The sequence below is a fragment of the Macaca thibetana genome, chromosome 16 (genome assembly GCF_024542745.1).
Source record: "Macaca thibetana thibetana isolate TM-01 chromosome 16, ASM2454274v1, whole genome shotgun sequence".
Classification (NCBI taxonomy): Eukaryota; Metazoa; Chordata; class Mammalia; order Primates; family Cercopithecidae; genus Macaca; species Macaca thibetana.
Window position 1 is genome coordinate 56,836,541 of NC_065593.1, and position 22,197 is coordinate 56,858,737.

Consider the following 22,197-nt stretch of genomic DNA (forward strand, 5'->3'; position numbering starts at 1 on the left):
AACAAAGCTGGGAAGGAACCAGGCTTCCTTAAGAACGAGCTGCAATCACTGAACGTCGGAGTGGGGAAACAGGAACTAACCACCAGACCACAACAAGGTCCTTGGCCAGAGCTCGGCTGGCGTGAAAAACGAAGGAGAAACAGCAGGACGCTGCACAGCCTTCGAGTGCCCCCAAGAACACTGCTAGTTACAGAGGAAAGCACAGTCCCCTCAAGCAGAGGCACCTGGCAGGCCCCATCTTGACCAGGGATCAAGGTCCAGACCAAGCAGGGGCCGTCGTGGGGCGCTGCAGGCCCAGCACAGCACACGGAGGAGGGCAGGTCACCTCACATCGCTCTTTCCAGTAACGCACGAGAAAACATGACGGAGAGAGGGGCATCCTACAGAACACCTGGCCAGTCCTCTCTGGAGGTCGCAGGGTCACATCCACAAGGGCGGAAGGCAGGCGGGCAGTGCCGGGCTTGGAGCGGGTGATGGGACCTGGTGCACGTGGCTTCTGTGTGGGGCGAGGTCTCCTCAAGTCTGAGAATACACTAAAAACCACTGAACTGTGGACCCTAAAGGGGTGAATTTTATGGCAGGTGAATTAATCTCAATAAAACCTATTTCTTTTTTTTTTTTTTTTTTTTTTTTTTTTTGAGACGGAGTCTCGCTCTGTCGCCCAGGCTGGAGTGCAGTGGCCGGATCTCAGCTCACTGCAAGCTCTGCCTCCCGGGTTCACGCCATTCTCCTGCCTCAGCCTCCCGAGTAGCTGGGACTACAGGCATCCGCCACCACGCCCGGCTAGTTTTTTGTAGTTTTTAGTAGAGACGGGGTTTCACCTTGTTAGCCAGGATGGATTAAAACCTATTTCTTAAGTGTCCCAACATCAAGAAAGATGAAGACTGAGAAGCCGTCACAGAGCGGAGGAGGCTAAGGGCACAGGACCACCAGGTGCCACGGGGGGTCCCGGGCAGACCAGCCTGTCAGTGGCCTTTATCCCACACAGCACCTCCCGGCTTCCGAACGCGCGACGTTCACGTTGGAGAACGCCGTGGAGGGTCTAGAAAATCTCTACAGGTTTTGGAATTCTTCTTGAAGTCTAAAATGAGTTCAGAATTAAAAGTTATTTTGGAAAGCAACTTATTATCTAAAGAGCTTAAAAGATCCAGTATTAGTATCTGGGAAGCCTTCTGTTAACACTGCTTTCACCACTTGAAACTGAAACTTTTGAGTTTAATTTCAGAAAAACTCCACAGAAAAGCACTCCCTTTTCCTCTCTACACTCTTTACAACAAACTAGTGCCTAAGTAAGAGGAAAACGCGGGTTTAAAATTAAAGGGAACTCACGTTACATCGGCACTGTTTTCAGATCAGTCCTATTTCAACACATCACAATGGCTTTTGTTAACGAAATCTCAGAATCATTAAACTCATCAAGACATACGAATGTGATCTTTTGATAACTAAAAGTTCTATAACTGCAGCCGGGTGCAGTGGCTCACACCTGTAATCCCAGCACTTTGGGAGGCCAAGGTGGGTGGATCACAAGGTCAGGAGTTCCAGAACAGCCTCGCCAACACGGCGAAAGCCCATCTCTACTAAAAACACAGAACAATCAGTCAGGGGTGGTGGTGTGCTCCTGTAATCCCAGCTACTCGGCAGGCAGAAGAACTGCTTGAACCCAAGAGGCAGAGGTTGCAGTGAGCCGAGATTGCACCACTGCACTCCAGCCTGGGCGACAGAGGAAGACTCTGTCTCAAGAAAAAAAAAAAAAAAAAAAAAAAGGTTATATAACTGCTATTTTTAACAACAAATGGCAGTTTATTCTAAATCTTTTCAGAATGCATAGAAATTTGTGTCACATTTACACGTGAACAAGAGGTTCATTTTTTAAAACCCATAAAGCCACGTGTTCTAGTGAAAAACACTAATCAAGAATTTCTGGTTTCCTTTAACATGTGCCAGAAGAGGAACATAGGCTTACATCTTTATTGTCTCTGGCTCCAGCCAATCATACTGAAAGGTCACGTTTTACACTGAATTCTTGAAATTTGCTATTTGTTTAAATTACTATATTTAAAGTATGGAACATTGATTAATGAGGAAAGAATGGAAGAAAGAGAAGAAACTTAAAATCATCTACCATCCTAACCAGGTCTAAGCCTCTAAGGTCACTGTTGTTCAGTCCGGCTCAACAGCTCCTCTAAGGCAGCCAGACCAGCTGACACCAGGAGACACCAGGAGCTCCCGGCTTCCTCTCCCGGCAGTGCTCAGCAATTCGGACACAGACCACACACTGCGCAAAGCCACAGCCACACTGCCGGGCAGCTCACCTGAAGCAAGAGCGGTGCGGAGACCAGCTTCTGGGGAGCCACGTGGGCTTCCGCAGGCAAAGCTGGCTCGGGAGGAACGACCACAGCCTGGCCCACTTCCACGGAGCCGGCTCCTGCCATGAGAAGTCAGTGTCACGATAGCTGCTGCTGCGTGTGTGTTTTACCCAACCTCACAGAATGTCGTAGGACAAATACAGCAACGCCTGAAAAACGCTGCTTTTAACTAACCACAGACTCCCAAGCTAATTCAAGCAATCAACTAGATATGGACCTACAAGTTGAACACTGTCCTGATTTGGACACTTATTAAAACGGCTCTAATTTTCTCATTCTCAGAACAAAACTGGCTCATCGAGAAATACATACAAACAGGTTTAATGATGCTGGTTAAATATAAATATAAAAGCTCCTTCCTAAACGACGGCTCCAACAGGGCACCCAACGTCCCACGTGGGCCTCTCAGTTTCCCTTTGCAGGAACACCCTGATGACGTCACCACGTTCATCTCCTGTCCGGGAACCTAGAGACACCGCAAGGCCGCAAGACGGGCCGGCCTGTCTGCGCTGAAACGTGCCCCAGGTGTCCCTGCCGGTTTGCTTTCGCTGGAGAAGTTTATACGAAACTTCACTAGGATTTCCCAACACAGAGAAATGGTCTGTGTCAAACAGAAAGGGATTCTCTTTCCTGTCCTTGTTAAGGGGACGTGCACGCCTCGACCTGCCCCAAGCTCCAGGCACCTCATTTTCGGCAGGTATGGCAAAGTACAGACCTCACCCCAGCTCAAGTTTTCTTATTTATATAGTATTTTATAGCAATAAAAAGCCAAATACACCGTTTTTACCTTAAGTAACAATAATTCTGTCATTTGAAAGTCAAACATTTGGCCGGGCGCAGTGGCTCAAGCCTGTAATCCCAGCACTTTGGGAGGCCGAGGCGGGTGGATCACGAGGTCAGGAGATCGAGACTATCCTGGCTAACATGGTGAAACCCCGTCTCTACTAAAAATACAAAAAACTAGCCGGGCGTGGTGGCGGGCGCCTGTAGTCTCAGCTACTTGGGAGGCTGAGGCGGGAGAATGGCGTGAACCCGGGAGGCGGAGCTTGCAGTGAGCCGAGATCACGCCACTGCACTCCAGCCTGGGCGACACAGCGAGACTCCGTCTCAAAAAAAAAAAAAAAAAAAAGAAAGTCAAACATTTAAAAAATATCAGACTAGTAATTTGTTAGCCATACCTGTTTTTTGAACGCTACAAATCATATCTTCCTTCACGTAAAACTGAGCCTGCCTAGGGCTGAATTCTCCTAACCCCGAAGAACCAAAGCTCACACTAATCCACACGGTGGTAAAACACGAGAAAGTTTTTAAGTGCTTTCGAGTCACACCTGAGCTGACGTGGAGGCAGGCTTTGCCAGGTTTCACGGGGTTAGGACTCTGGTCGGTAACGGCCACTTAACTTCTCTTGAAAAACAAGAGTTGTCTTCCCCTGGAAGCTGTGCCACCGAGAAACACCAGTGAGAACAAGACGTAGCTTTGAGCAATGCCTGCCATTTCCTGATTTTCCAGGACAATCCTGCCCCCGAGGAAGAGATCTCGGATCTGCAGGCCTCGGCGGATCCTCCCTGGGCCGCGCGGCTCAGCAGGTTTGCTGCAGGTGGAGGCCGAGAGTCAGAGGCTGCCCGCAGGCAGGGGAGGGCCCTGTGGCTGCCTGGGCGGAGCTGATGTCAACATGAGCTGCTTACAAAAGAGTTTCAGGTGAGGAAATCACTGGACGCACAATGCCAACAGCAGCGTAGGCTCGGCTTTCTTTTCCCTCTTGCAAATGAGATTGTGATTACTGGTTAGGAGGGATTTTGTAGATAACACACAACCACTCTGTCCCACTTTAACTTCACACTGTCCCTGCCCCTGAATCACACTCAGCTGTTCAGGGAAATCCATTCGCTACTCCAACAATTATCCCACCTCTGAAGCTACCTGTGTGCAACACTGAGGAAATCAGGTTTTCAAAACCAACGCTACCTCCAAAACATGGGAAAAGTTACCTGAGAAGCCCCTTTTGATATTTATAAAACAGGGACGGTATACATCCACACCATGAGGTGGAAGAACAGTTCATCCAAGGTGTTTTTAGCAAAAAGCTAGGAAACAATTAGAAAAGGTGAGCGAGCCACCAAACCCCGAACTGACTCTCGGAAGAGCCAGGCACCGGAGGAGTGAGGAGCAGCTGCTGCCCCCATTTCCCTGCGGAAATTACACTCTGGTGCTCTGATCCCAAGCATGCACTGCCACAGGACCCACTGAAGAGCTGTGAAAGTTAGAGAAATCAAGATTGTATCACGTTCCCAAATGGACAGGCATAAAAGCTGGTAATTAAAATGTGGTCACTTATGACAAACCAAGGGAGGCAGATCTGGAAGGGCACACCCCAACCGATACCCGGGTGCGCAGGGCTCCTGGGCAGGGAGGCTCACACCAGCAGCATCCCACACGCTCACCTGGCGCAGCCTGACTCACAGCCTGCCCGGCCGGATGCCTGGAGCCTGCATGGGTCAGGGAGGGATGGGGCCCAGGTTCTCCAAGAACCCGTTGGACAAGCCTGACACCCAGGCCGGCGGGCACGGCTCCAAGGGCACCCCTGGGTCTGCGGCCGGGACGGCGCAGGTAAAGGGGCGAGAGGGGCACAATGCCAGCTCCAGGCTAAGGCGTCAGAAGCCTGTGAGCTGCGAGCCCTGAGGCCCCAGCAGCTGCTGGCTCAGTGTGCGCAGTGCGCACAAGGGAACCCGGGGGCCATGGTGGAGGCCCATCCAGGACGTCCAAAAGCCAAAGCCCCACGAGATCAAAGCCAAGTGGGACCCGGGCCAACGCCACATGCCGGGGAGGACCTAGCTGTGTAGTCCAGGCTACTCCAGAAACTCACGTCCTTCTTCAAGCCTGCAGCCCACATCGCGTCCTACAGTCCTTCAGGCCTAACCCAGAAACTCAGGAGTCCCAGGGCCCCCCTTTTGCACGCCCTGCCCAACGTGCCCCAGACAGAAGTCACACTCACCCCGACCACACCTCCCACCGTGGGCCCCACAGAGCCCCAGGGGCACCCCCACAGCACGATGGGGCGCTGGGCAGACCACGGCCATGCCAGTGCCGGTCCACACGTGGCAGCTGCTCCAGAAGAGGAGCCCCGGTCAGGACCCTCACAGGGCCTACAGGAGCCTGTGCAGGGGCGGCTCAAGGGGCTCCGAAGTGAGGAAGATGACCCTGGAGCAAGAGGCTCCCCTGTGGAAACTGTGCAAGAGAACAGGAACCCAGCCCGGAAGGTTCATGCCTGAGAGAGAGCGAACAGATCGCCGAGCGGCCCCAGCCTCCGTGAAGGACCCAGCCTCCGTGGAGACCCCAGCCTCCGTGAAGGACCCAGCCTCCGTGAGGGCCCCAGCCTCCGTGAAGGTCCCAGCCTCCGTGGAGACCCCAGCCTCCGTGGAGACCCCAGCGTCCGTGGAGACCCCAGCGTCCGTGAAGGACCCAGCCTCCGTGAAGGACCCAGCCTCCGTGAGGGCCCCAGCCTCCGTGAAGGTCCCAGCCTCCGTGGAGACCCCAGCCTCCGTGGAGACCCCAGCCTCCGTGAAGGCCCCAGCCTCCGTGAAGGACCCAGCCTCCGTGAAGGCCCCAGCCTCCGTGGAGACCCCAGCCTCCGTGAAGGCCCCAGCCTCCGTGAAGGACCCAGCCTCCGTGAAGGACCCAGCCTCCGTGAGGGCCCCAGCCTCCGTGAAGGTCCCAGCCTCCGTGGAGGCCCCAGCCTCCGTGAAGGACCCAGCCTCCGTGAAGGCCCCAGCCTCCGTGGAGACCCCAGCCTCCGTGAAGGCCCCAGCCTCCGTGAAGGCCCCAGCCTCCGTGAAGGTCCCAGCCTCCGTGAAGGACCCAGCCTCCGTGAAGGTCCCAGCCTCCGTGGAGACCCAGCCTCCGTGAATCAGGCCTAAGAATAAGCAAGCAGGTCACCGGGCGGCGCCAGCCTCCACAAAGCACAGGGCCCGCCTGCACCAGGACCACCGACCGGCTGGCCCCCAGCCTTCCACACCCACACCAAGGCCAGGCTCCACGCACATCGGCAGGTTTTTATAGATACTTTACTCTGGAACGATGAGGTCTAACGTTGCCAAAGGCAGAAGTTATTAATCTGCCTGTCCAGGACCTTCAGTAAGAACTTTCTTGCTCATGACTTTTCTCTCCGGTCCCAGCTGAGCTGCCAACCCCGTCCAGTAGCGGGGACTTGACTTGTTCAGATGGTTCCGCCTGTAACTCTCCGAAGTCAGCACCTGATCTGGAGACTCTCATTACAGTCACCCTCCAGTGGGATCAGCTTTCCCCCAAAACAGAGAACCAATGAGTTATGGCTCACATGCGGCCCCGGGCTCCGTGCCCACCTAGATGCCCTCCCAGGTGAGTGGGGGTTTTGCCTCACCCCCATCTCCTGTGCCAGCCCTCAGCCCTGGCCCTGCCCCTCCTGTGACACTGGACCAGAGAGTTCCTCCCAGGAGGAAGGGTAGGCCCAAGTTCCAGTGATGTTGACACTCTTAGACAAAATATGAGGCTGGAAAGGAAATCCATGAGGATTTTCACTGTGAAATGGGAGCCACCATCTGAGGAGCCGGATTCAGCCGCAAACGTCACCCGTCTGAATCACGGGTCTTTCCAGGGCCTCACAGAAGGTGGTAAGGAGCTTCTCAGCCACGAGGCAGCGCCGAGCCCCGGGCCAGGGCCTGGGAGTTGCTGCCCAGACGGGCCTGGCTCAGAAGCTGTCGGCCACAAGGTGCCGGACAAGTGTCTTCAGTGCTGTCCTGACTTCCTCAGTGAAACCGGAATGCGGTGGCACCTGCCCACCTCACAGGGCTGCTAAAGAAACTGAGTGAGGCCGGGCGCGGTGGCTCAAGCCTGTAATCCCAGCACTTTGGGAGGCCGAGATGGGCGGATCACGAGGTCAGGAGATCGAGAGCATCCTGGCTAACACAATGAAACCCCGTCTCTACTAAAAATACAAAAAAATTAGCCGGGCGAGGTGGCGGGCGCCTGTAGTCCCAGCTACTCGGGAGGCTGAGGCAGGAGAATGGCGTAAACCCGGGAGGCGGAGCTTGCAGTGAGCCGAGATAGCGCCACTGCACTCCAGCCTGGGCGACAGAGCAAGACTCCGTCTCAAAAAAAAAAAAAAAAAAAAAAAAAAACTGAGTGAGTTATCAGTGTAAGGAAGTTTTCTCATTCTGTGACTATTCATATAAACAATAAGAGAAATTTTTTTGCTTTCACTGCCTAGTTGCAGGATCAACTTCCTGAAAGTGCAGGAGCAGGGCAAGGAAGTAACAGGAAGAGCCTTTCCTGAGGCTGATCGTGCTCAAGAGCTCCCGCACACAGACAGCAGGGGTGCAGGCCGGCATGGGCACGTGGCAGGGCCTCAGGAGCTCAGCAGGGGCCCAAAGCCGGGCCTCTCCGTCTTTCCATCTTCTCTGCTCCACTCTGCAAGGTACTGCTCCCTGAAGACCACCAGCAGCCAAGCCCCTGCCCAGCAGCGCCGCCAGAGTGGCCACTGGGGACAGCAGCGGACAGCGGCCACACCTGCTCCCAGCCACCCCAGACCTCCCTGGCCTCAGGTAAGCCACACTCTCCACAACACATTGGCCAGCACCAGCACCCTCCAGCCGCGCTGCTCTCCTCTGAAGAGGAGCAGGACAGGAGGGATGTGCATGTTCACAGCTGCCTCGGGAAACACAGGACCTCCCTGGATAGGAGGAGGACCCTCAGCCCCTCTCAGGCTGATGCAAGAATCTAGACTACGAGACGCCGGCCACGTGCTGCAGGCCCAAGAAAGTAACAGGGCTGGGCTCCCTCTCTGGCGCTCTGAGGATCTGGTAAGACGGAACAGCAGTGGGCAAGAACAAGAGACGGTGCCTGTCACCAAGACCCTTGGGAGCCCATGCCGGTGTGTGGCTCACCAACTGCTTGTCGGACAGAGCCAGTGGCACCTCCACCCGGGGGGTTCACTGCGGGTGCTCACGGGCCGTGGGGAGCAGACGGGACCCAGCACTTCAGCCTGAGCCTGCCACCAGGTGCATCTACCACCAGCGCCCCACCCGCCCAGACCAAAGGAGCAGCCCTTCCGGGTGGAAGCCGCGGACGCTGCATCCCGTGACCCCCACAGGGGCCGGCCGGCTCCTGAGCAGCTTCAGGAGCTTCATTCTGAAGTCAGCTTCCCCACTTCACTTCCTAGTGAAAGTTGTCGGGTGAAGTGCGGGTGTGAAACCCCGTGGTGATTCAGCCGTGGGCTCACACCCATGATGCACAGTGACGCCGAGTCGCCTTCCTCGGTGTCCCGCCTCCAGCTCCTTCACCACAACAGGAAAGGAAGTGCCTGCCTTCTTCAGCACAAGAGAACTCATTTCAGTCCACAGGCAGGTACAAAACCAGTGTACGTGGCTGGATTGAATCCAATCATTTCCTGCGCTGGGGGCACATCTGTTCTGCACGTTTCCTCAGCAAAAAATATCGGCTCCTCAAAGTCGCTGGCACCAGACACCACCACGGGGCTCAGCTGGGTGCGTGCACTGGACACCGAGGCAGGGCCCCGCCCGCCACAGGCCGCACAGCTTCTGAGGTTCTGGTGACCCCATGAAACCTGCTGGCTTCAGTTCTTTCATCAGGAAGCCAGAGGGAAAAATGGCTTCCTCCCGCCCAGAGGTTCTGAAGTGTCCACTTACATCTCAGAGGAGCTGAAACCAGGCAAGCGAAGGCTGTTGCTACTGAATATTCTCTCAAGTGCTGGTCCACAAAAACACAAAATCCAGCTCCTCAACAAAAACAAACACCGTCTAAAGACTTCCATGTCCAACATGCCTGCCGTATTCCAGGGGCACTTGAAAGGAGGCAGAGACAGGAATTCGCCTCTCGGTAAGACCCATGACTGCAGGGGGCGGCACAGGCGACTCCCGTGCCCCACTTGCTTCCTCCCATGCCACCCAGGGTGCCTCCGCCTGCCCCCAAGAATCTGCTGCCTGCAGGGTGGCCAAGACCTCCAGAATGTTCCTCCCACACACTTCCGCTCCACTTGCTCCTCCACAGAAAAGGAACGTGACCTCTCTGAGCAGTGGCTTTGTCACAGATCCTCTGGTCAAGGAATTTCACCTGTTCATGAGCATCTGCCGTGCACACCTCTCCGGGGAAGACGACACACGGTGCCATCAGGGCACATGGCGCGTCCGAGGCGCCTCGACGAATGGGCCTACCTAGAGATGGCAGTCACAAAGGGCTTCAGCTCCCGAGGCTCGTAGGCACGCGCGAAGGCCCAGCACACATAGCAGGCAGCGTCCCTGACGTTGGTGCCCACGCTGCAGGAGCCCCGCTTCTCGTCGTAGGTCAGCGCCTTCAGGATCACGGCGACAACTGGGCATGGAAAAGAGAAAAGATGGTGAGGAGCAGACCACACGGGCAACGCGTGAGGCTTCAGAGAAGCAGGACTCAGGGCCGGAGCACAGCCATGGCGCCAGATGAGTGAGGCACACAAGCCATGTGGGGCCCACCCAGAGGCTTGGGGCTCCTGTGAGAGCCATGGCCTGGTCAGAAAACAGGCCTCCGAAAAAAAGACACACGCCCACCAACTCAGATCCAGGGAAAGGATTTTTTACAAGTGACGTGAAGAAGCAAAAGCTCCTTCAGAACAGCACACAATGCCACCCGGGGGTTTGCCGAGTCTGAGGAGACTCAAGGAAACGCGGCTCCCACCAGGCAGGGAGGGAGAGGAGCCGCTGGTTCAGGGGAGGGAGAGGAGCCGCTGGTTCAGGGGAGGGAGAGGAGCCGCTGGTTCAGGGGAGGGAGAGGAGCCGCTGGTTCAGGGGAGGGAGAGGAGCCGCTGGTTCAGGGGAGGGAGAGGAGCCGCTGGTTCAGGGGAGGGAGAGGAGCCGCTGGTTCAGGGGAGGGAGAGGAGCCGCTGGTTCAGGGAAGGGAGAGGAGCCGCTGGTTCAGGGGAGGGAGAGGTGCCACTGGTTTAGGGGAGGGAGAGGTGCAGATGTCGTGCTGTCACGGTCACGCAAAGGCAGAGCATCCCAGGGGATGCCTGGCTCTGCCCAGAGCAGGTCTGGGGTGAACCAGGATGAAAATGCAAAGCTGGCCGTGGCGCCTTCAGTGCTGAGTTCAGGAACCATCCGTGCAGGGTTCCTATGCAAAACGGCTATGTAGGGAAATCCGAGGTAGGTGTGGATTATCCTTCCGGCTCCATTTAAAAGTGGGTTAGGCCGGGCGCGGTGGCTCAAGCCTGTAATCCCAGCACTTTGGGAGGCCGAGACGGGCGGATCACGAGGTCAGGAGATCGAGAACATCCTGGCTAACACGGTGAAACCCCGTCTCTACTAAAAAATACAAAAAAGTAGCTGGGCGAGGTGGCGGGCGCCTGTAGTCCCAGCTACTCGGGAGGCTGAGTCAGGAGAATGGCGTGAACCCAGGAGGCGGAGCTTGCAGTGAGCTGAGATCCGGCCACTGCACTCCAGCCCGGGCGACAGAGCAAGACTCTGTCTCAAAAAAAAAAAAAAAAAAAAGACAGTGGGTTAATGAGTAATGTGATATCACACCCGTGTGTGATTTCATTTATTTCTTATTTTTTTTGAGACAGGGTCTGGCTCTGTCTCCCAGGCTGGAGCACAGTGCTACAATCTTGGCTCACTGCAGCTTCCACCTCCCAGGCTCAAGCGATCCTCCCTCCTCAGCCTCCCGAGCAGCTGAGACTACAGGCATGCCACCATCACACTCAGCTACTTTTTAAATTTTCTGTAGAGACGGGATCTCGCCATGTTGCCCAGGCTACACGATTTTTTACGTAGACACCAGAGGATTTAGGACATGTGGTGTAAGTATATTGGGATGTTCCAAGGAGCTCAAGTTTTACTGTATTTGTTTGATTTATTAGGTTCATATATTTCAAGTGCTTTGGAATAAATACTTGAGATCAACTGCTGAACAAAGAAAACGGAACACAGCTATGAAGCCAGCGATGGAGACCCACGGAGCCAGGAGGAGCACCCAAGTCCCCAACCCAGCTCCGCATCCCGGACAAGCACTCCTCCCCAGGACGCCCTCGTGCTGAAGCACCCACACACCCAGGGCCTCACTCAGGGCTCTGCACACAACCCCCTCCAAGCACACGCTGTCTGTACACTTCACACCCACCAACCGAGTTCACTGACACCACACACAGTCTGAGAAAAGGCACTCCAGGCATGGACACATGAGAGGCCGGTTATTTGCACATGCAGCTGTCATCGGATACATTATCTCCCAGAAGAATGCACCTAGAAATGATCTTGGGCAAAACACCATAAGCAACAACTGTAGGACTATGAATATTATATGCAAATTTCCCCTCTGACTTTTTGCATCTAAGGATCTTTATGGTCCATAAATAGCAAAAAAAATGGATGTTTCTGCACAGTTTATTTTATATACATATGGTGATTACTTTTAATAAGATTATCACATTTATACACTTACTAAAACTACATAAAAATGAACTTTCTTCAAAACAGAAAGTTCAAAGATACCGTGGTATCAAGGATGTGAAATTCGCCAGAGTAAGCAGCTGGGGAAACTGCCTCCTCTCAGCCCCGCCACAACGCAGGGCAGCGCACACAGAGGCCCAGGGGAGCGGCGGGACATTCCGGGGTCCCCGCCAGACACCAAGGTCTCCCCAGCCTACCTGGGGCCCGGCCCTCTCCCAGCCTCATTTCCTCAGGACACTCCACCTGGACGTGCTGCGGCTTCTTCAAGCCCAGTGCCCAGAGCAGAGGGGTCTTCTGGTGTAGCGCCCATGCCCACGGCCGGCCCTCCCCTCGGGTGCAGCTCAGGGCTGGCTCCTCCTCACTCCTCCACATCCAGACACAGTGCCATTCCCAGAGCCCACCCCAACTGCGGCAGTCATGCCTCCACAGGACCCAACAGCTCCCTCCCACCGTGGTCAGACCACCACCAGCTCTCAGCCCAGGACCCCACAACTCACTCTGGAAGGCCCCGCGTGGCCACACAGAGTAGCTCCGCGTTCCCTCTCTCGGCCATGACTCCCTCCTGCAAAGCACCTCCTGGAGCCTTCTCGGCCTGGGGGCCCTGTGCTCTCCAAGGCCCTCCTCACACAGGTCAGAGCCGGCAGCACCATCACCGGCAGGAGGCACTGAGAGTAACGGCCAGTGGGGCCATCAATCCGCAAACCAGAACCTGCTGGACGATTTGCAAGAGTATCTCTCACTTCTTGTAAATGTCGAACGTTTTCCTTCTACAAAGTGAAAGAGTGAGGATTACGGAATGTGTGTGAGACGTGAAACCAAACAAGAGGGCGACTGTGCGAGAGAAAGCCACTGAATCTAACAAGCGGGTTCAAGATGATTATCTCGATCTGAACTAAACCAAATCTGTAACACCCAAAAGGCCATCAGTTGTTTGCCCTGCAACGTCCACTCTGAGCCTTCTCTACGGCTCATGTTCACTTTCTGTGCTAACAGGGCAGGCCGTTCGTGACCAACACACATCAAAACTAATAGGCTGTGGCACCTCCAGGAGGAAAAGCGTGACACAAATGTGGCATCCCTGCCAGTCCAGGTCCCCAAGGGCAGCCACTGCAATGCCACTCCAGGGCACAAACATGGTGTCCCCGCCAGGCCAGGTCCCCAGGGACAGCCACTGCAATGCCACTCCAGGGCACAAACGTGGTGTCCCCGCCAGGCCAGGTCCCCAGGGACAGCCACTGCAATGCCACTCCAGGGCACAAACGTGGTGTCCCCGCCAGGCCAGGTCCCCAGGGACAGCCACTGCAATGCCACTCCAGGGCACAAACGTGGTGTCCCCGCCAGGCCAGGTCCCCAGGGACAGCCACTGCAATGCCACTCCAGGGCACAAACGTGGTGTCCCCGCCAGGCCAGGTCCCCAGGGACAATGCCACTCCAGGGCACAAACGTGGTGTCCCCGCCAGGCCAGGTCCCCAGGGACAGCCACTGCAATGCCACTCCAGGCGGCCCCAGGCACAACCACCCAGCAACTCCACCGCCTCGGGCATCTGGGTGCAAACCGCTGAGTCCCAATTTATCCATCCACCGGACAGAACCGATTCCCAACAGACAACCACGAGTGGCAGTGGCCAGTGTGGACACTGGTCTCAGGCCCCCCCATGCCCAACGTGTGCACCTGGACACTGGTTGGCAGCCCCGTGAGAAGCCCCCAAGGGAGGACACAGACCCCCCCACCCCAGGCCACTGAGGCGCTGTGGGAGCTGATCCCGCCACACCCCCAGGACCTGACCTGGGTCCGGGAGCCCAGGTTTCTGTCCCCAAGTCCGTGAGAGCTGGTTCTCTTCAGCACCAGTGTAGTCAGCTGCTGGGATGAATCAGCCACCCAGAGACAGCTGTGCAGACACGACGTCCACTAACAGGCATCTGGGCCAACACACACGCAGGCCTTCCTTCAGTCTGACCAGCACTTCCTGCTGGAAACTGATGGCGGAGGAGGTCTAGCCAGAGGCCGACCTGGCCGCTCCTCTGTTTTAAGGAGAAGAGGCCGGTTCCTGAGAGGGCTGTGGGTGGCCACGCACACTGGGCCGCTCTCCCCGGCTGTGGACAGAGTCACAGAGGTGTGGGCTTCCCGCTGTCCTCCCTGTGCTCCCGCAGGGCTGAGTCCCAGCAGCAGGGAGCAAAGCCTACCCCCACCTCAGCTTCTGGGGCCTCTGCCCAAGTGGCAGTGCTGCTACAGGCGTCCAGAAGGGCCCAGCCGGCCTCCTTCCAGGCCAGGCCACGGCGCAAAGTCCTGGGGCCTTTCTCCTTGCCTCCTGCCGCTCAGAAACCTCCAATCCTGTTCCATGACACCCGCAACAGACGTCAGGGCCCCACACGCCAGCACACGTGAAGCGGCAGCTGCCGAGGCCTGGCTGCTGACGACATCCCGGGAGCCCCAGAAGCTGAGGACGTTTCTCCTCGCAGGTCCCTGGAGAGGAATCTAATTCGCACAAAGTAAAACAGCTTGAGAGGGTGTGAGATGATCAGTTTCCTTAACAAGAACAGAAAAACCAAGCCTCTTGGCTCTGATGCTTCCTAGGGTAGTAGGTGCTATATCCTGGGGTGAAAAATGGAGTGAGGCCTGCTTCTCCCGCTCAGGATAAAGAGGAAGCCTTGGGCTGCCAGCTCTGACATCTCGGGACCCCGAACACAAGGGGCAGGCCAGCCTTGGTAGCCAGGCACCTGGGCGACCACAAAGCTGGGGGAGGGGCACGTGGAACAGAAACTCCTTTGCCATAAACTTTTATATAAAGTCATTATCAGAAAAAAATTTCAAAAACAACTCTTTCCAGATTCAACAGGTTTAAAATAAGGAAACTATCCAATAGCTCTGAACAAAAACCTTTCTCATGGTTCCAATTACACACAGCAAATGCATGTCGAGTATAGAACATACCCCAGGAGGCTTCCTTTTGGCAACCCAAGCCCAGCCGTGTAATTTAAAAACCCTTCTCTCTAGACAGCTTGTCATTTGTTGAACACCAATCGCCTCAGGAAAAAGCAGCCTCCAGGTGACAGAAACAACTCAACCCTCAGAGCACCACAGCCCCCTGCAGTATGCGACCCCAAGGGGCAGAAGGGATCCAGGCATTCTCTGCAAAGGCAGAAATAATCCCTCTACAAAAAATCGTCATATAGTTACACCTTCTGATAACTAATGAGGTTTTACGAATTTTAAAAACAAACGTCACTTCTAGGCATAAACTGCATCGTGCTGGACTCCTGCAGACACAGCTGGTGCAGACTGTACCGCCCCGTCAGGCCTTCTCACTTCGGCACTGGCCGGTGAGGGCTGGGCACAGTGCAGCGAGTACCCCCACGGCACAGACAGCCCGCCACATCCTCCGCGAGGAAGGCGTGGGACCGTGGGCACCTCCCGCGTAGCCCAGCGCGGGTGGCTGTGGGCAGGGGGTGTCTCCCTGACTGCTCGGGCCCCTCCAGAGCACTGAGCCACCCTCCCACATGGGGCTGATGTGGAGGGAGCCTCGGCCTGGGTGCAGAGCCGAGCGCAGGAAGCGCAGCTCCCAGGAGCCCTGCAGACCTTCCTCCAGCACCAGCACACACAGCCGTGGCTCCTGTCCCAAAAATGCAGTTCAACTTGCTCAGAAAAAAAAAACGCCAGCATTGAATTTGCTAGGGGGCAAGAGGCAGTGATGGACAGAACACCTGGTTCCACTGACATCTGGGTTTCCAGTTCCCACAGGATGTGCTGGAGAAGCCATCCCCGAGGCCGTCAGCTGCCTGCAGGGAGCAGCAGCAGCCTCACGTCTGCCACACCTGCCACGCTGCACAGCACAGACGTGGTGCTTGGCCTGCCCCTGGGGCGCAAGGAGCCCCACCCGCCAACAGGAGCAGAACCCCGCTGTCCCCACGATGCCCAGGGGAGGGATGCTCCCAGCATCTTCCCGTGCTGCTGGGGGTGAGTACCCAGACATGCATCACCTGCCCTGCTCTCCCCCACTGCCCCAAGCACACCCCCAGCCTCGGTGGATCACGCACCAAAAGCCCCAAGCCCACTCTTTCCACAGGAAAGTCACCCGGCCACGCTGGCCCAGCAGCTGTCCCACCTGTGCCTGTGAACTGAGACCCCACCTCCACCACCCACTGTGCAGGGTCTAAGAGTCAAGGACCCTCTGTCAAGGTGCTGGGGACAGTCATGAGTCCCCACCACACGGAGGCACGCAGTCCAGGCCAGGTGTATGACACACCCTAGCCAACACGAAGACACAGAGCCCGGGTCACCCAACTGTCACCAAGCTCAGATTCTTACAGTTGTTAAAATAAGAGCACAGAACGTCTCTGCTGTGAAAGGCCACGTCCGGGAGAGAACAGAGCTGGCACTCGATCTGTCTGGGAGGTGGCGACGAGGAAGCCCCACAGGCTGGGCACCCACAGGTCACACAGCAGCTTTCTGTTCTCTGCACTACATTTGTTTCTTCATGAAATTAGAAAGTTAGATGCTTCAAAGAGCCCTGGAAGCACAAGTGAAGCTGGTAAATCACACGAGAGATGACACCTCTCTCTAAGGAAGTCCCAGGCCACAACACAGACGGCAGCCACGCCACAAACCTCCTGGGGAGCGTCAACGGCGGGCAGCTCCCAGTGAAGGGAGCTGCCCGCCGTTGAGAAGACAGCTCCTAAGAACACTGGTTAAGAACTTCCAGCACCAAAACTGTAAATGCTGCACCCAGTGAAGATGCTTTTGCGTTTAATCCTGAGGGTGTTAACTCACTCAGCCGCCACCTCGGACCGCCACTGTGAGGCGTGTGAAAGGCTCGAGAAGCACAACTCCATAAAAGCCTCCGCGTGAAAACCAGACAGGACTGAACTGGGCCCCTGCTGCCCTCTCTGCCCCCTTCACCCACCTCTGCTATCAGGCAGCACCTCCTACTCCTCTCCAGGTTCCTCACCAATCCTGCTCTCCCAACAGGATCTGAGGCTGCATCAGGAGCCAAGTGCTGCTTCCCAAGGAGGCTCACAGTCTGAGCCCAGGGAAGGCACCCAGTCCCTCCAGGGGTCAATGCTGGGCTCAGGGGCGCTGATGAGCAGACTTTTGGGAGGGCACTGGGTACAAAGACTGCATCCCGAGCACTACCCGCCAACCAGCACCCTCCCTGCTCACACGGGACCACACTGCCTGGAACTCCACTAGCTCGCTACTCGTACACAGTCGGCGCAACCTTATCGTGAGTGCTTCTCTCCCGGTCTTTCTCCAAGAACACAGATCACTTGCAATTTTTAAGAACTGCTTAAGCCGTCGCTATCGGAGAGCTTTCCCTAGGACCTGGCTGGAGCACGGTCACCCTCATCACTGACGGGTCCTGTAGAGACACCGCTTAGCCTCCATGCTGCGTCCAGGGCTGTGAGGCCACAGCACCTCCAGGTTCCAGGCACACAGCACAGTCCAAAGCCCTGGGAAGAAATGCTTCTCCTCCTCCTGGGGGCATCTGCCACCCAGCTGCAGCCAATGTGGTGAAGCAGTGGTCTGAGGACAAAGCCTGGACAGACGCAGGCACCACGAGGAGGGCGGGGCCAGCACACCGAGGTCTGGTTCCCACAGCGTGCTTGGTCCCTGGGCTACTGGAAAGCAACACAAAGAAATTACAATCCAATCCTCGTATCTTCACTTTTTTAAGCCTCCCAAGAGAGAGGTCAAGAGGTCAACACAAAAGGTGGTCGGCTCCATTCCCCCCAGCAACCCTCTCCCCAGCCACTCCGCAAGAACAAGGAGAATGAGGGGCAGCGTCACCAGATACCCCCACTCAGAGCTCGCACTGACAAAGTCACACCCGCACGCCGGCAGCCACCTCGGGCGCACGAGAGGACAGACACCCGGCCCCGCTTGACCAAAGGAGGCCCCCGGCCTGGGGTGGCCACCTGGACGTCCGTAACCCCACAGGTGACTGATTTCTGCCACAGCGGAGCCGAGGCCGGCCACACAGGTGCGCGGGCAGAGAGGCCAACTCACTGTAGAAAACAGCTCCTAAGCTAACAAGACATGGTGGAGCCACTCTCCTGCGCTCAAAATACATCATTTGCTTAGAAATCACCCTCAAATCGAAAAATAAACCACCCATTTACTAAATTTTTAATTTACTAAATTTTTAATTTTTTCAATACAGATGCTAAGAACCCACACTTTGAAACATTTTTCTCTAAGACTGAGAGATTATACTTGTTATAAATCTCCTGTTAGGCCTCATCACACGTTACTCACCCAAACTGCAAGGAGGAAGGAACCCAAGGCCATGCTCCCACCTCCCCATCTAGTGCCGTCCAGGCCAAACACCCCCAGGCTGGTCTCTGGGTGAAGGCTCCTCTGCTGAGTGGCTGCCTGGCCCGGCTCTGGCTCCTCTGCTGAGTGGCTGCCTGGCCCGGCTCTGGCTCCTCTGCTGAGTGGCTGCCTGGCCCGGCTCTGGCTCCTCTGCTGAGTGGCTGCCTGGCCCGGCTCTGGCTCCTCTGCTGAGTGGCTGCCTGGCCCAGCTCTGGCTCCTCTGCTGAGTGGCTGCCTGGCCCAGCTCTATCCACAGAGGCTCAGGCTCTCCAGGCAGACATTATGCAAACCCTTCTGCCTAAAAATCTGACAAATATAAAATGATGGAAATAAATATAAACTCACACCACAATAAAAGACCTTCAGGTTTTTAAAAGTATTGTCTACCTCTTAACAATTTTAAACATTCTCTATGAAAGTACCTTACTTTCTAAAATGAGCTGTAATACTAACAGAACATTTACTTGAAAATTCCCTATTAAAATTCCTGTACTTTAGCCATCCTATGTCCACTGACTCACTCCCCAGAAGAGAGATGTAAAAAGCCCAGTGTGTGCCACGGCCGCACCAGCACAACTTGGTGAGGTGCAAAGATTCCCACATCTTTAGAGGAAAACCTTGTCAAAATAAATCTGTGAGTTCATCGAGTTGCAGTTCCAATGGGCAGGGCTGACAGCCACAATCACGGCCCTCTCTGGACACTTGGCCAGTGCACGGCCACACCAGGGCTGGGCTCAGGTCTCTGGACACATGGCCAGTGCACGGCAACACCAGGGCTGGGCTCAGGTCTCTTGACAGCCCTGGATCTGAGTTTAAGGGATGACTATCGATATAAACAAACACTGATTTTATGCCCACACAGCTTTATTTCTCCATCCACTGATCCATCCACCAAGAAAGAAAAGCATCACGCGAACAGCCAACACCAGCAGCCGACGTGAACCAGCAGCTGCCATGAGGTGGAATTCAGGGCTCGCCAGGCTCACAGCCCAGACTCGCGGGGACCTGCAGCATGAATGTGTGCCCCCAGCCAGCTGCACATCCCAAGCCCAACGCTGGCAGGAGTGGGTGGGTCCCTGACCACCAGGGCCTGCCCTACGCACGGCCTCTGGGGCTGCCGCTGGCGCAAGGCTGTGCATCCTGTGCAGCTGACACCCCCGCCAGCAGCAGGCAGCAACAGGCACCACCCCCACCCTGCAGCACCTGGGACAAAGCTGCCAATGCCCACACTCTTCTTGTGATGGGCCACGGCTATATTAAAATTAAACACAAGCGACAGCTCCTGAAGAGCTCCTCCCCTGAGTCCCCGGCCGCCCTGGGTCCAGGGCCGGGTGCAGTGGCCGTGTCCCAGTGCTGCCCTCCAGAGCATCCAACAAGGGCCTCCTGGCCTCCCCCAGGGGTGGAGCAGAGACCCTCTGCTTGGACAAAGGGACGTGCTTCTCACACAGCCCGGACACAGGCGAACAGACAGGGCAAGGGCGCTGGGGTGGAACCGAACCCCGTCCAGGGAGACCCACGGTGCCTGCAAGAACAGCACACAAGGACGACCACAGATGGCAGAAGATGCCAGCGCTCTCTCCATTATCCAACAAAGCCAGTGGCGTCTGCCGGCTCCGCACCGTCACAGTGGGCACCGCATTCCAGCATGGCCAGCCCTGCTCAGGTTCCTGTTCTAAGTTAGAACCATTTCTGTTCAAGCAATCCCAAGTAATGGCTGTTTGCAAATTAAACAGCCTCAGGATCTCCTGAGCCACTGTCACTGGTTCATGAAACCCACTGTGGTTCCTTCCACCTGTGTCTGTCCCCCTCGCTGTCCCCTCACTGCCACCCAAGCAGCCACCACAGGGAGAAGAGCCAGTCAGTTCCTGCCCCTCCACCACTGTGAAAGGCCACCAGAGGGGAGGGGACGCTCAGCGCAGCGTGACCGCCATGCGGGGGGCAGGGGCCCTCCCTGAAGCCAGGGCGCTCCTGCCCGCTCTGCTCAACATCGGGCGCGGGCACTCAGAACGCCCACAGCTAATGACAGAGTGGCTCAAGCACAACAACTTGAAAGAAGCAAAAACAGGCGTTCGGGAGAATTAAAGGCTCAACCAGGAAGTCAGGGACCAGTTCTGCCATGACTCACTGCCTGGGACTCCCAGCCCCCATACTCAGACCGCCACTGGCCCCAAGACGGTGTCCCTGGCACGGGCCCTTCAGAAGCAGCAGGGCCCAGAGGACCGCAGTGCTGGAGCTGACACCCGAGGACACATGAAATCCAAGAGCAAGACCCCGAGGCCCAGGGTCAGACGGCTGGGGAGGCCAAAGGCCACGTCACCAGTGCACAGTGACTGACAAGCCTGCTGCCCGTCTCCAACCCAGTTACCTCAAGGGTTTCCTTCTGTTCCCAACTCACTGCCCACTGATGAATCTTTCTGGGTCCCTGCCATGACCAGGCAGGACAGGTGGCTCTGAAGACACTTTATTCAGGTGAGTCTGGGCAGCAGCCCCCGCTATGGACTGGAATCTTTCCACAGCCACACTCCCGGCGGGCAGGCCCTGGCCTCCAGCCTCTGCTGGTCCTCAGGAGCCTGTCCACAATTCTGACTCCAACCTCCACTCTTTGTCCTCACTACAGGGCACACTTGGAGTCTACACTGCTGGAAACCACAGAGGAACTTCCGTAGCCCTGAAGTCACAGCCGGCGTGTCTGCTCACCCAACAGGACACGCGCGCCCACGAGACCCACTCTCCTGAAAGCCAGTGTGTCCGTGTAGGGAGGACTCAGACCCGGCAGGCTGGACCACCCACGAGACTTCCTTTCCCTGAAAGCCAGTGTGTCCGTGTAGGGAGGACTCAGACCCGGCAGGCTGGACCACCCACGAGACTTCCTTTCCCTGAAAGCCAGTGTGTCCATGTAGGGAGGACTCAGACCCGGCAGGCTGGACCACCCACGAGACTTCCTTTCCCTGAAAGCCAGTGTGTCCGTGTAGGGAGGACTCAGACCCGGCAGGCTGGACCACCCACGAGACTTCCTTTCCCTGAAAGCCAGTGTGTCCGTGTAGGGAGGACTCAGACCCAGCAGGCTCCTCATGGCCTCTTGGGGTCCTGAGCAACGACAATGAGGGTGGGACTCGGGGTTACCACGCAGCCTGGCCCCGGCCTTGCCACCCAAGACCCCCGGCCCCACAGAGACACTGAGAGCCACACTCATACCCACTGCAGGAAGCACCACCTGACAGCAGTTCTCTCATCAAGACAAAGTCCCAGCAAGTCTACATGGGGCAGCCCCAGGCAGCCACCCACGAGCCACACCCTCCTTGCCACCAAGCGGGGATCCTAAGACAGCCAAGGCCGGGCTGAGCGGGGCCCGTTCACACCAACAGGCCCTTCACACAGTCGATTTTCCACCCACAGGAGGGTCAGAAACTGTGAAGATGAGTACAAGGACAACACGGTAACCTCACCTCAGGCACATTCAAAAGCAACCCTAAAAAGTGTCCTGTCTGTGAGGCACGCCCAGCGAACCAGGCAGTCCTCACAGCACTGTCATCACCAGAAGCCCGAGCGAGCTACTTTCACAAGCAAAACCTGAATTTCAAGTCAACTGGGATTCTCCAGCCGTAGTACCTGTATAACTCCCCAGCCAGACTGGCCAACCTGCATTTTATTTTAAATGCCGAATGGGCCTGGAGCTAGCAAAAGCACGGAAGACAACAAACTTAGGAAGGTGTGAAAATAAGTTTAGTAGGCAAAGGGTTTTTTCCAGGCAGAAAGATGTTCATTAAAAGATTCATGAAGAGGTTGCTTTCCGCACATAGCGCATAACCAAACATAACTAGATCACTTCATGTTCCTATGTCACAGCTTAGCTTTGACCCAAAACCATGAATTTCAACTTTTAAAAACAACAAAAGCTGGCTGGGCACAATGGCTCATGCCTGTAATCCCAGCCCTTGGGAGGCTGAGGCGGGAGGATCACTTGAGCACAGGAGTTCGAGACCAGCCTGGACAACATAGGGAGATTCCATCTATACAAAAACATACAAAAGTTAGCCAGGTATGGTGGTGT

General features: G+C 56.1%; 1 protein-coding gene across 3 annotated transcripts in view; it reads right to left on the minus strand.

The window, feature by feature from the left end:
• Positions 1-22,197, minus strand: part of TBCD (tubulin folding cofactor D) — a 188,891-nt gene that overhangs the window by 67,661 nt on the left and 99,033 nt on the right. For all 3 annotated transcript variants that reach the window (XR_007720228.1, XM_050763665.1, XM_050763666.1), the window contains exon 14: positions 9,575-9,731. Coding sequence is in view for 2 of the 3 variants with exons in the window: in XM_050763665.1 (XP_050619622.1) it covers positions 9,575-9,731 (157 nt within the window). In the remaining variant the exon portion in view is untranslated. The remainder of the gene's footprint in view (positions 1-9,574; positions 9,732-22,197) is intronic.